The sequence below is a fragment of the Branchiostoma lanceolatum genome, chromosome 16 (assembly GCF_035083965.1).
Source record: "Branchiostoma lanceolatum isolate klBraLanc5 chromosome 16, klBraLanc5.hap2, whole genome shotgun sequence".
NCBI classification, from domain to species: domain Eukaryota; kingdom Metazoa; phylum Chordata; class Leptocardii; order Amphioxiformes; family Branchiostomatidae; genus Branchiostoma; species Branchiostoma lanceolatum.
The window spans coordinates 12,084,951-12,098,973 of NC_089737.1; the positions used below are offsets into that span (position 1 = coordinate 12,084,951).

Here is a 14,023-nt window from a genome sequence, read left to right on the forward strand (position 1 = left end):
AAAACAAGACTTAGATTACGACCTTTCGGAGTCCATTCACACTGTCCAACCAAGGAGGTTTTATTATCCCTTTGTCCAATCAACTTGTGAACTTGCATGTTCAAAAGCGACATCTAGCATTTCAAGGACGCACTGTTGCTTTGCTTAGCTTAGCTGTCTTCAGGTAGCGAGCTTCACAAACCCATGAAATAAGATAGAATTTAGTGTAGGTACTTAGACTAGAAAAGTCACATGCTATATTGTTATCAATTGTCTGTCCGTCCTTTCATGTCACATGTACTTGCAATTAGCCTACGGGCAAGAACTTGCATTAAACTTATTATTATTAAAATAGCTTTAGATGTCGAAATAGTGTATCGACTTAATCCTGTTTAAAGGACAAATGGCCAATCATCACATTTTAAAGAGCGTTGCTTGTCACACGAGGTTTAAATTCAATGTACTTTGTGTTGGCAAAGTCAAGCAATTCCCCAAATCATGCAATTGCGCTTGGAATCACCAAGTCCTTTCATGCATGTTATTACGTGTTAATGTGTCTTTAACAAAACAAAAGGGAACAATCGCGGGTACAGTCATATTTCTATGTCTATTTGCAGTGTGACATAATATTGCAAACATGCCCGAATATAACCTGGCGTCCAAGCGACCACCTGCATACCTCGTGACTTCTCCATTGGTCCAAAGTTCGACTTCCTTCTATACGTTTTTGTATCAGACGTACTTCTACACCTGTCCTGTTCCCGTTGGTACCTCCACAATGCTGTACATCGTGATGTTGTCCCTGTTTGGGGCCGCTCTCGGCTTCCCCGCGGGTTTTGAGGAGGCGATCCCCGTGGCCGAGCCGGAGCCGGGCGTGAACTGGGCTGTGCTGATCGCTGGGTCTACCGGCTGGGGAAACTACCGTCACCAGGTGCGTTCAAGTTAGTCTCCAAGCAGACCTACGGGTTGCGAAGACCGTATCCAACTGGCAGAATGAGTTTTTATTGTCTCCAAGCACAGTACTTGAGCCAAGGGGGTTTGTTTGAACGTAGTCTCCAAGCACCGGACCTACGGGTTGCAAAGCTTAAAGACCGTATCCAACTGGCAGAAGGAGTTTTATTGGGTTGCTATAAAAAGCTCTTCTGCCTGTTGGATACGATCTTTGCAACCCGGAGGTCTGCTTGGAGACTACGTTCAAGTAGTAGCCTCCGTTAACATAAATCCGCCTGGTTACATGAATCCGCCACTTTGCATTGAAAAACAGTGAATTTAAGAGATCTCTGGTGCAGCACCTCCCAGATACGCACAGATTAGATATTCAGGAGTACATTATACTGGAGGATGTTGGGTTGGAGATCTGCTTGGACGTGTCTTTTCAGGGTGGCGGAATTATGTACCCTGTCCCTGGTGGAATTGCATGTATGTTAGTAAATGTTACCTGCGACACTTGCAAATGGAAAACCTTAGATATTCCTTTTTTTTCAAATTGCAATGTGAATTGCAAATCCATATAACGTTACTGATGATTCAGCAATGACATTCTATATTCTATATAATTATATAATATCCGATTGGTAACAACCGTAAGATTTGTGTGGTGATCTCTTTTCGAACATGTCCTCAGCCGCTGTTGTTTATGGTAAATATGTTCCTATGTATCGTCATATCAGCGGATGCAAAGACAAAGTATTGCTGTCGAAGTATGCATTTTGATCATGAATACTGAGAAGGTCTGTTTGGACTTCAAAGTGCGACAAAAATTCACAAAGAAGTGTCACTACCGTCTTGATCTAATTCCCTACCGTACTGCACGGTCCGCGGCCGGTTCAAGATTCTTGACATCTTCCAAGTGCATATAAGACATTAAAGTCACATCTTTAAAACAAAAATACTTGAACGCGTTTGGGAGTCATGAACACGAGACGAGGAAGGTTTGGACCCTGACAACTCAAGTGTTTTTTTATAGCAAACAAACCTGGGAGGTTACCGGCCAACGTACATATTGATCATGTGCTTTACTCGAGGTCTTCACAACGTCATGTACACTCGACCTACCTGAAAATGATGTAACAACATTAACTTCACACGAGAACTACCCCCCCCCCCCCCCCTGTTAAAAAGGAGCTCAATTCGGTTTAACTTCTGTACAACCATTCAATATTGATACAAGTTAACAATTAGATGATTAAATCTCTTCTTTTTTGGTGTCAGTCTTCTCTTGTTATTGGAAATTGAAATTGCATAAACACAGTTGATTCAAGACCAGAAGACATTTTTCATTGTACAAAACGTGAACAAATACAAATATTGGTGGGTCTTTTTTAGAACTATCGTGGAATTCCTTGTCAGCAAGTACGGCAGGAAAATTGTCTCAAAATAGCTTTAAAATAACTTGGGATTCGGTGTGCAAATGTTGTGTGTGGCCGACATTTCGATGTAATATAACCATCTGAAATGTGTACTCTCCAACTTCTTAAGAGTATGAAACATGATGATAACATGATGATATACGGATGAACATGGCTGTACAATACCAAATTAAAGTTTAGTCCGTCTATTCCCTCTCCCCTAGGCTGACGTGTGCCACGCCTACCAGATCCTGCACAGGAACGGCATCCCGGATGAGCGGATAGTCGTCATGATGGCGGACGACCTCGCGCACAACATCAGGTATGGCTGTGATTGACAGCTATCAGATTGGCCGAAAATGCATTCAGACTGTCGCTACTGCAATCCTGCTCCCCCCAAAAAATCATATAAAGGAGGGAGCTGTGTATTTAAAGAAATCAGTTCAACGACTCCTTCGGTAACCAGAGCCATCTTACATGACCGACGTCATAACATTTGAGTGAGATTAAGACAATTTGTAAGTTAAATTCTAAGGTGCATGGTGTTTACGCAAACCTTACAAACGACAGTGATTTGACTTACTATACCCGATGCAATATCGATTCTGTGTTGTATCTGGACTGGCCTGAAGAGGAGGGTTATGGCCATCCGTGACGTTCTCACGCCAAGATGATGATGTTCTATCTACAGGTATACTGGTGCCGGTCCCAAAATTCCTCGTGTATTTTCTAGACGCCCATATACATGGTGTCGTGACAATGTACCTTTCAATCATGACCTAATCCTTTGCCTTTCCCTGTGACCAGGAACCCCACGAAAGGAATCATCATTAACCACCCTGACGGGAAGGACGTGTATCACGGCGTTCCCAAGGACTACACCAGATTTGTAAGTCACAATATCGAAACAAAAAGAATATCATTAATATTTTTCCCATTCTTAACAACTTAACGCAAGTTTTGCTTGCAAGTGTGCCTTATTGTTACGTGAACTACTCCATGTTTGGTAATGGGGACTAGAAGTTTTAAAGTAAGATTCTTAGTTTTGTGATGTACATTTGCAATTGTATTCGTGAAAAAAATTATAAAACGATGCACACGTGTCAATACTTGTGCGTCATTTCCGCTAATCAATTAATTGTACGTCATTTCCTGTTAGGACGTGACGGCCAAGAACTTCCTGCGTGTGCTGAAGGGAGACAGGGAGGGCGTGGCCGGGATCGGCAGCGGGAAGGTCATCCAGAGGTCAGTCCCATTCTATGATTTTCATATCTTCAAACAAGAACGCAACATCATAATGTTGTAATGTTTATTTCCTATGCTGCTACCTCCATGAAAAATGAGGGTTTTGTTTTTAGAGTGTCTGTCTGTGCGTGTGTGTGTGTGTGTGTCTGCGTGTCTGTGTGTGTGTGTGTCTGTGTCTGTGTGTTTCCGTCAATCTGTGGCCAACATATGTTAGGAACCTCTGAAAGGATTGCCATGATACATTTGTATTTGGGACCTGGGCCCCTGGTGTGTGACCTTGGTAATGCAGCAGAACTTCCGGTTTCTGAACTTTTTTTCCTAGATATGCTATGGTCATGATTCTTTGGTGACAGATGGCATTTGATGTAAGGAAGAAGTGGTGTAGGCTTGGGCTCCCTAGTTATCATTTGTAGCCATTGTCAAGTGTGCAAGAATAGAGTCAGTGTAGGCAATCAAGTGTACACCATTAACACTCTTGCAAATGCTTTTAGGGGATATTGCAAATGCTTTTACTGGGTAGCATGTGCACGTAATCCAGTCTGTGTGTACTCTTGTGTTATTTTGTCGTCTTTGTTAATGTTATTTTATTCTGTTGAATAAAGTTTTTTTCTTCTTTTTATTCGAAAAAAAAGCAAAAAGCAAAACACTCTCTTCCTTGCCCCATCACCGTGATAACGTGTTCGTGTACTTCACGGACCACGGTGCGCGGGTATCGTGGCCATGCCGCACGGAGGCATACTTGCCTCTACCAGGCCCCGCGAATGACTGGAAAAATAGTAGAAATTGGCCAAATAGAGTGAATAGTATGCTGAGGGAGTCGCCTACGGAGAGAGGGTCCAATATGCTTCAGGCCGGCAAACTGTACCCCTATAGTAGACTAACTCGTTTTGCATGTTTTTCTGTCTATTTGACACATTTCTACTCTTGCCAGCCGCCTCTGGAGCCTGGTAGAGGCTAAAGGGATGCTGCACGCCGACGATCTATCATTCATTCATTTATTCCTTCATTCATTCATTCGTATTTCTAATAGCGGCCCCCACGATAACGTGTTTGTGTACTACACGGATCACGGCGCGCCGGGTATCGTGGCAATGCCGCACGGAGGGATGCTGCACGCCGATGATCTGTCACTCATTCATTCAGTTCATTTATTCAGTTATTCATTCATTCACTCATTCACTCACTCATTCATCATACATATTTCTAATAGCGGTCCCCATGATAACGTGTTTGTGTACTACACGGATCACGGCGCGCCGGGTATTGTGGCAATGCCCCACGGAGGCATGCTGCACGCCGATGATCTGTTATTCATTCGTTCATTTATTCACTCACTCACTCACTCACTCACTCATTCATTCATTTGTACTTAGCGGCCCCCACGATAACGTGTTTGTGTACTACACGGACCACGGAGCGCCGGGTATTGTGGCCATGCCGCACGGAGGGATGCTGCACGCAGATGACCTCGTCACCACGCTCAAGGAGATGCACCAGGAGAACAAGTTCAGTAAGGTAAGGGCATCGGTCAATGAAACGCGCAAAGGGGAAGGGGATTCAGTGGGAAAATAAATTCGATAAAGATGAAAAAGGAATCGTAATTTCTTTAAGGGCCATATTCAAGTGTATGTGAAACAGCATAACACGAGAAGCTCTGGCCGTGGATGGATCTTCGTGATATTTGGCAGGTGGGCAGGTGTCGGGAAAACATAGGTTAAGTTTTATCATTGACCTCCGAGCGGCTTTCTACAGTATTGCAGCGGTGCTTCCGGTTTAGATATAACTTTAACCTCAACATTTCGGTACAAAGTGTGTAATGAATGATTACCGTCGGATAAAACACCTCGCTGTACCACTAAACGTTTTTTTCACACTGCTCAGCTGGTGTTCTACCTGGAGTCTTGTGAATCCGGCTCGATGTTTGACAAGCTCCTCCCAGATAACATCAACAGTGAGTGAAGACAGTTTCTATTCATTTCCTACCTATTACTTAACGTTCAAGTCCTTCTCGGACTATATAGTGTAAGGGTACCCATCTCCATTTCCTTAGCCGCTGGGCTTCACAGTTATTCAGGTGTCCACTACGTCCCCTTATACATTCTACCACGTAACTAGAGACCTGGAATAACTGTGTGGGTGGAGGAGCTATGACTCATTACATGCCACACTTGTACACATGCCATTCTTGAACCCAGGAACCTCAACCTGCACTACTGTGGACACACTACAACACAAACAAACAAACAAACCGAAAGACCAAAAACAATATCTCCCTTTTTACGGAGATAGATTTGAAAATGTTGCTACTTTTTCAGGCAAGTTATCATCGCATCAACCATGATACTAAAATAATCAAGATCTTCCGTTCGCTTTTAGCAAATTCTACTTCTACAGAATTGATAGAAACCCTTGATTTTTCCTTACGTTTATTTTTCCTCTCTTCCAGTTTTCGCGACCACCGCTGCTAACGGTAAGGAGTCGTCCTACGCGTGCTACATGGACAAGAAACGCAAGACGTACCTGGGCGATCTGTACAGCGTGAACTGGATGGAGGATACAGATGTGGTAAGCAACAGTAATCATTTGGGGTGGTGGAAAAACGTTCCTGTACAAAACACATGTCTTCTTGTTGACATTGAAAACATAATATACTTTGATACCTGAGTTTGTACTAGTGCTAGTTTTCTTTTGAGTTTCTTCACCATTCTGACTTCAAATAAGGCTTTACAAAAGATATAAGTCGTTTCTCTGACATTGTCATTTGAAATACCGAATCATTATCCCGAAAACGTATTGCAGTTGTTCTAGACTGTGATTTCAGTACCAAGGACATATCCATGGTCACTCTACCACGGCTGGATGTGATGGGACCATCTATTTTCACCTGTTCTTGTAATTCCTCCACAGTCTATGCACTTTCTTACCTTTTTGTTTCTACTCTTTGTAATTGCTTTCTTACCAGATCTATTCTTGAGCTAGGGTGCATTTCTTTTTCGGTTTCTAGTGATAGCTTATTATCTTCCTGTGCTATTCTTAGGACGTTACCATGCAGTGAAACAAGATCATACTTCTTGATAACAAAGTTCTTTGTACACAGTCAAGTTTTTTAACCTAGCCGATGTCTCTGTGACGGTATGTTACCTTCATTGGGGCAATACGGACCGGTTCTACTTCGCACTGCAGTTAGGTGTCGCTTCTACAGTGTGAAGAATGCGGTCTCATACGTGACTGAGTTCATTTCCCCCTCATCATAGTTCTTGACTGGAGTAGATTTCCTGATCCATACAGCCTTTTCAATCCAACGAGTGCATCTAGTGTCTTCTTTGCCTATCACTCCCTCCCGGTCTACCACACAGGTGTTTTTATCTGATCATACCTTTTTTTTGCGCCGATCAGGAGAGTGTTCAGAAGGAGACCCTCCAGCAGCAGTTTGAAAAGGTGAAGATGCTGACCAACCGGAGCCACGTACAGGAGTATGGCGACATGGTGAGTACGTCATCAACTGTGGGGTCCATGTTTGGCGTCATCAACTGTGTAGCTTATGTTTGACGTCATCAAATGTGGGGCTAATGTTTATTCATTCAATGTGTGGCTTATTTTGACGTTATCAACTGTGTGGCTTATGTTTGACGTCATTGACTGTGGGGCTTATGTTTGACGTCATCAACTGTGGGGCTTATGTTTGACGTCAACTGAAAGACATATCAAATAATTCATCCGATGCAGATTATGTATAAATCAAACCAAAGCTATGAAGGCGACTAGAAGAGGAAGAGTGAGGATCGACTGATGGAGTGGCTGAAGAAATGGCCACATTTATAATGTGTAAAAACATTTGAAATTTTCAGAACTTAATGTTTGTTCAGATGTTTTCAGATTCGTTACTTCCTTCATTCGTTTGATTTCATGTCGAATAATCAATGGTTTCTTGAATCTAAGATGCCATGCTCTTTTTCGAGTATAGAACATGAAGAATGACATCATCGGACAGTACCAGGGAACCACCAACTACCCATCGATATCCCTCCCAGCCTACAGGCAGGTCCCGGTAAGCAACGTCGTAGTTCTACCTCACCCGTCTCGTCAATTGTGTGTGCTTTTCTCAAAGGCACAGCACGTAGGGGCTGCTAGGGATTTAAACTAAGAATCTCCGGCCATTGGAGATGTCCTATAGAAGACATAGTGCTTAGGTCCTTACTATGTTACTAAGCACTGTTGTGTATATACTTAATTCTGTTACTGCTAATCTGGAAATATAAAGTGCCTTGGACGGATACGATCTTGTTTTTAAAAAAGGGCACTGGAGGCCTGCTAAGGATTCAAACACAGAGCCTCTAGATTCTATGTCAACTACCCAAACACAAGATATGACGTACTTATGATGCTACGTTGTATATTGTTTTCCAGCATGGCGTCGTGCCTTCCCCTGACGTCCCCCTCGCCATCTTTCGTGGAGTAGAGAAATAGGCATAAAGTAATGTTCTCAATGGCAGTTGGGGGGCCTGCAAAGGATTCAAACACAGAGCCTCCAGATTCTGAGTCAGCTACCCAAAAAAATACATGACGTGCTTATGATGCTACGTTGTATGTTTTATTTTATACGTATATGTTTACAGAGTATTGGGCAGGAAGCGATTGGTTATACGTTGTATGTTGTTTTTCAGCATGACGCTGTGCCTTCCCCTGACGTCCCCCTCGCCATCCTGAACCTCCGACTGGAGACCGCAGAGTCTGAGGAGGAGAGGCAGGCTGTGCTGGCCGAGCTCAAGGAGGAACTCAACGTTAGTAAAAAAAATATAAAAGTAGCTTATATTCAAGATATATGTGGATATACACGATATATCTGTATATACAAGATACATATATGTATTTTTTGGATATTAAGGGGGAGACCTGTGCTGGCCGAGCTCAAGGGGGGAACTCAACGTCAGTACAAATACAAGATTTAAGTAGCTTATATTCAAGATATATGTAGATATACACGGTATATGTGTGTACATACAATATATATGTAGATATATGTACAAGATATATGTAGTTTTTGGATATTGAGGAGGAGAGGCAGGCTGTGCTGGCCGAGCTCAAGGAGGAACTCAACGTTAGTAAAGAAAAATACAAGATTAAAGTAGCTTATATTCAAGATATATGTAGATATACACTATATATGTGTATCTACAAGATACATATATGTAGTTTTTTGGATATCGATATCAAGGGGGAGGCCTGTGCTGGCCGAGCTCAAGGAGGAACTCAACGTTATAATTAGTAAGCTATATAAGAAATACAAGATGAATATGTAACTTTTAATTATGCTCTATCAATGGTGTATTATTTCAGGTGTAGCTCTTTAGAGAACAACATCATGTGTATGCATAGAAAAGTCCTGCATTTTGTACGTGGCTTGTTGAATTTTGTACGAAAAATAACTATAGATTAATGATTAAATAAAAGGAAAGATGAGTCCAAAAGGAGAAAAAATAGCGATTTTCCATGTAGAGGGATTCAAACGAGGGACTCGAATAAGGTCGAACTAAATATACACATTAAGACAAGTAAACATCTCTTGTCGTACAATCTCTTTCTATAGATGTTTTTTATCATTTTCTTTGTATCCCGTCGACAGTTACGGACGAGCATTGCCCAGACCATGAGGGACATCGTTACCATGGTAACGGATGACGCGGACAAGGCTGAGGACATCCTTGTGAACCACCACCGTGACATCACCGCCCGCGCCTGCTACAAGGCCGCCGTCAACTACTTCCACGACAAGTGCTACGACCTGTCGCAGGTCAGATGACATATACATTGATATCTATATGTCAGGGCATTATAGGTCGGTGCAATGGCCTAGTCCGTGGAGTGTGTTCCCCTTGCACACGGTAGGTCGTGAGTTCGATCCCCGGCCGAGTCATACCAAAGACTTTAAAAAGGGTATATGCTTTCTCTGCTTTGCACTCAGCATTTGGGAAAGAGTGTGGCAGTTAAACACACATCACTACCAGTGGACTAGCCCCCTGCTGTAGTGATTGCACAAAGTTGTGTGGCCCAAGGGCTACTGAAACGGAGATAGACGCCACCCTGTGCACCATCTGGTGCTAGAAGGACTTTCTTTGACTTGACAATTTGTCAGGGCAGGACAGAGATTGCGATCTGGCACGATCGCCGATTCTGTCGGCAGAGATCCAAGATTTAAAGATATTCACTCAAAAGGCAGCCAGAATAGGGGTGGGTACCGGTACAAACAATTCAGGTCCGGTCCAGGTCCAGGTCTAGAGGGTCAGGTCCAGGTCTGGACCTGTACCTGATTATAGTAGTGTCGCAGTACATCATATTTTGGAGAGCGAGACACACACAAAAGTCTCCAAACGTCATGTCTGGAATGAAATGATTTCTTAGGTTTGCACTTTGTCTCAAAATTATAATTATACTCGTCTCGCCGTCTGTTTACTAATCCTTTAAGTGTTTTTAGGTATGATTTACAGCTAACGTCTTCGAAAACGAAGTTAAATCTGCTGTTTTGTATTTTCTTAGACCAGTTATGTGGCCGCCTGGTACTATGAATTTTCTTATCGGTCCATAGGCCGGTCCACTGATTTTATACGGACCGGTTTTTTTGGACCGGTCCATTAAGAAATACCGGTTTTGTACCGGTACACGGTACCGGTACCCACCCCTAAGCCAGAACGTTTCAACTTCGATTCATGTCTCTTTACACCAATGAATTAATTCATAATCTATAGATGGGGGGGGGGGCGCCCAGAAAGTTGATTGGAGGTGACAGTTTTCTTTTCTAACGAGAATACTGGGAATTCTGAAATAGGACACCGTTGTTCCTGTCATGCCTGTTCTTTCAATCCTCATTCAGAGTATTATGATAGTTGAAACTTTTTCTGTGGAGCTTTCTGCTTGTAAACAGTGCAATGGCCTAAAGGGTAGAGTGTTCGCCTTGCACACGGTAGGTCGTGAGTTCGATCCCGGCCGAGGCATACCAAAAGACTGTAGAAAATACATGGTACATACTGTTTTATCTGCTTAGCACTCAGCATTTGGGAAAGAATCTGGAAGTTAAACTCACACATCACTACCAGCGGACTAGCCCCCTGCTGTAGAGACGTGCACAACGTTGTGTGGTCCAAGGGCAGAGGATCAGAAATGGGCGCCGCCATAGGCTCCGCCAAGTGGCGCGGGAGGACTCTAACTTTAACTTTAACTTTAACTTTAACTTTAACTTTAACTTTAACTCTAACTCTAACTCTAACTCTAACTCTAACTTTAACTCTAACTTTAACTTTAACTTTAAATTCAACTTTAACTTCAACTTCAACTTTAACTTTAACAGTCTTTATTGCATATTCCTGCCTAGGTGGGCTAAATGCACATATGCACACACGTGGTCTATAGGAAGCATAATGCAAAACATAAATTGATAAACAGCTACATTCTAACATTGAAAAACTAATGTTGATCACCTAGTAGTTTCTTCTCTCTTGAAACATTTTGAAATATGGCTACATATTTTGTCTATTATATGTTCGTTCTTACATGACATCAGGTATATAAAAGTGTCCTGCTTTGACATTTTTGTACATTTCTTGTCTAATCCTATTGTCTTAAACAGCGATTAACTTTAACTTTAACTTTCTGTATGTGTTACCACAGCACGAGCATGCTCTGCGCCACATGTACGCCCTGGTCAACCTGTGCGAGGAACAGGTGCCTCTGGACAGGTAAGACACGTCACAACAAACAGTCAAATATATATTAACCTCTATTAACAAAAATCCGACACTTTGAAAAACAGGGGGTGGAAAGATCTCTATTGCAGCACCCCCAAGTTATGCACAATTTAGATATACAGAATTACATTATACTGGCGTTTGATTAGAGATCTGTTCGGACGTATCTTTTCAGAGTTATGCACCCTGGTGGAAGTTTGTGTAACTTAGTAGATGTCCGTGAAGTATCTTAAGTTATTTTAAATTCCTTGTTTGAGACGTCACTATACTGGGAATTTCTTGCTGATTCTGCATTTCCCCACTGACACTCTAAATATGAAGTAGAGTGGACACATTCCTCAAGCTAACCAACATCTATCGCACCGCAGTCATCCCTAAATAAGACATCTGGAGCCGCATAGTTCCCGTTTAGAACTTTTATTCAGCCTGTCATGCCGGTTTCGCCCTGTCGGCTTTTTCAATGACAGATGCTAAATTACATAGGTTGGTGAAGTTCTGACTTTTATACCCCTCTGGCATTTGTTCCCACTGGCTCTCATAAAGCAATATACATGCGTATGACAGGAAATCAAAGACAAAGACAGGAAATGAGCTCCCATGGTAGGCTCCCTCAGTCCACCCACACTGAGTCCCGAAAAGAAAAATGCTTCCGCGGCTTCATACAAGCTGTCTCCCGCTTGCTACAGGTTCTCTGATTCACATGATACTGGAGTTTGATTACTCGTAGGGCACAATTAACAGCTGGACCCCCGTAGCTGGCATTTGAAGATTCCGTATCAATTAGGCACCAGCACACACGAAGCCACACGCCGGATGCGGAGCGTGCTATAGCTAGAGGCCACATGGATACAAACCAGAAGCAAAGATTACATATCAAATATCAATACAATCCTAGCCTCTACCAGGCCCCGCGGGATGGCTGGAAAAATACACACACACACACACACACACACACACACACACACACACACACACACACACACACACACACAAAGGCTACCGAAAATATAACCTTCCTTGGCAAAGGTAAAGATAGCAACACTGGATGATCATGGACAGTGTTCAGTTATAGTTCTGTTTCTTATGTTCACAATATACTGGATATGTCATTCGATATCCCAACCATTTTTGACAAACACTATACACACAAGCATTATGTTTGACATCGATTGATATTTTGCTTCTTGTATTTTCTGTGAAGTCATCTCTAAATATAGCACAAGCAACATAAACTTTGTAACTACGCGCATCCTATCTGAATCGGTATTATTTTCTACATGTTTTGTGACATGCTAAACCTGACGTGATTTATTCTATTTTCAGTGTGACCTCTGCCATGGACAGCGTCTGCTAAAGGATGGTGGCAACGAAACTGCTGTGATTCTAAAGATATTTGTAGCTTGTTGAATTTTGTTGTCAAATAAGTCAGCAGACTTTTCCAAATTCATTTACAGACGACCAAGCTAGACTGTAGGTAGCTACATTGTCTCGAGTACTGACCATTTGTCAAGCTGCCAATACAACTTTACAAGTCTTAGAGAAGGTAGCTAAGTCCAACTGTAATGAATCGATTGTCGGTGAGGCAACACATGTGTTCTTGACAACATTGTATGACCACGGTGGAAATATATCACGATGTTTAACGTTATATGTTCACTTTGTCCTTCTTCTTTTGGCATAAAATGCTACTAATTAATAAGAGACTACGTTTGATCATCACAATTACGAATAATTATACTTTTTTTGCATGGGCCAACATCAGATGAAGTCGATGGAGGATGTGCGTTTAAATGTCTGTATGTCCCTCTGTCTGTCTGTCTGTACGTAAAGACTTTTGTACGTTTTACATAAGAAAGAACTCTCGCAGGAACCATATATAACGCCCACCTAAAAGACAACTGAAGAAAGCATGTTAACCATTCATGTAAGACTCAGACAGCACGGCTTTCAGGAGTCGGTATTTTCACCAGTGTTGTCGAGCAGGAGCTCTAGATCTCGCAAGAATTATACTGTCTATTTTAAGACTTGTTTGTGCCAGGTGTACGTGCTGCAACGTTCAGTTAACCATTAGCGCTAATTGAAGTCTCTTACTGATTTGGATTAGTCCTCTGTGCGTAAAGGTCAGATGCTAACCTTAACCTTGCAGTTGCAATGTACTTACCAGTAATGTACTCTTTCAGTTGCTACGGTATTCTGACGCATTTTGAATTTATTGAGTACTTTTCCACGAAAACTACCGGTTGAAGCACAGACCTCGCATTCAATGTGAACGTTTATGAACCTAATAATAAACCTAAGACTCGGTAGTTTAAGGCCATGGCCATAGGAATCACTGTCGCACATATGTGGCAAGCCTACTTAATACTAGCCTCCGTTGCAGGCCTTGCCAGCGTTTTACTAGCGATTAACAAAAATGTATCTGCTTGAGCCCCTGTATCTGCTTGAGCCCCTGTATCTGCTTGGGCCCCGTATCTGCAGATACGGGGGCTCAAGCAGATACGACCCCCCCCCCCAAAAAAAAAAGTGGGATGGCCTGCTACGGAGGCTAACCGAATACTGAGCGGAGTTGTAGTTTGTAGCAAGGATGGAGTCAAACGCATCTCATCTCCTAGCTTCCACCAGTTGACGAAGAGAGATTTCTCGACGCTTTGGATTGCACTTTTGATTGAGACAGTCAGACCTCAAACCATGTATGCTTTGTGTTTGTACTAA

At 42.5% G+C, this 14,023-nt stretch overlaps 1 protein-coding gene across 1 annotated transcript; it reads left to right on the top strand.

Annotated features, from left to right (window-relative positions):
- Positions 1-695: 695 nt before the first annotated feature.
- LOC136421834 (legumain-like) lies at positions 696-12,683 on the top strand. Its single transcript, XM_066409401.1, has 13 exons — positions 696-910; positions 2,552-2,649; positions 3,135-3,216; positions 3,487-3,572; positions 4,946-5,087; positions 5,454-5,523; positions 6,019-6,137; positions 6,969-7,058; positions 7,537-7,620; positions 8,237-8,353; positions 9,196-9,363; positions 11,235-11,302; positions 12,635-12,683. The coding sequence occupies exons 1-13, from the start codon at positions 758-760 to the stop codon at positions 12,663-12,665; spliced, it is 1,308 nt and encodes a 435-aa protein (XP_066265498.1). The 5' UTR covers positions 696-757; the 3' UTR covers positions 12,666-12,683.
- The last annotated feature ends 1,340 nt before the right edge of the window (positions 12,684-14,023 follow it).

Coding starts and splice junctions, on each gene's coding strand:
- LOC136421834 (XM_066409401.1), top strand. CDS start 758: ATGCTGTACATCGTGATGTTGTCCCTGTTTGGGGCCGCTCTCGGCTTC. Junction 8,354..9,195: donor AGCTCAAGGAGGAACTCAAC/GTTAGTAAAAAA, acceptor TCCCGTCGACAG/TTACGGACGAGCATTGCCCA. Junction 11,303..12,634: donor GAACAGGTGCCTCTGGACAG/GTAAGACACGTC, acceptor TTCTATTTTCAG/TGTGACCTCTGCCATGGACA.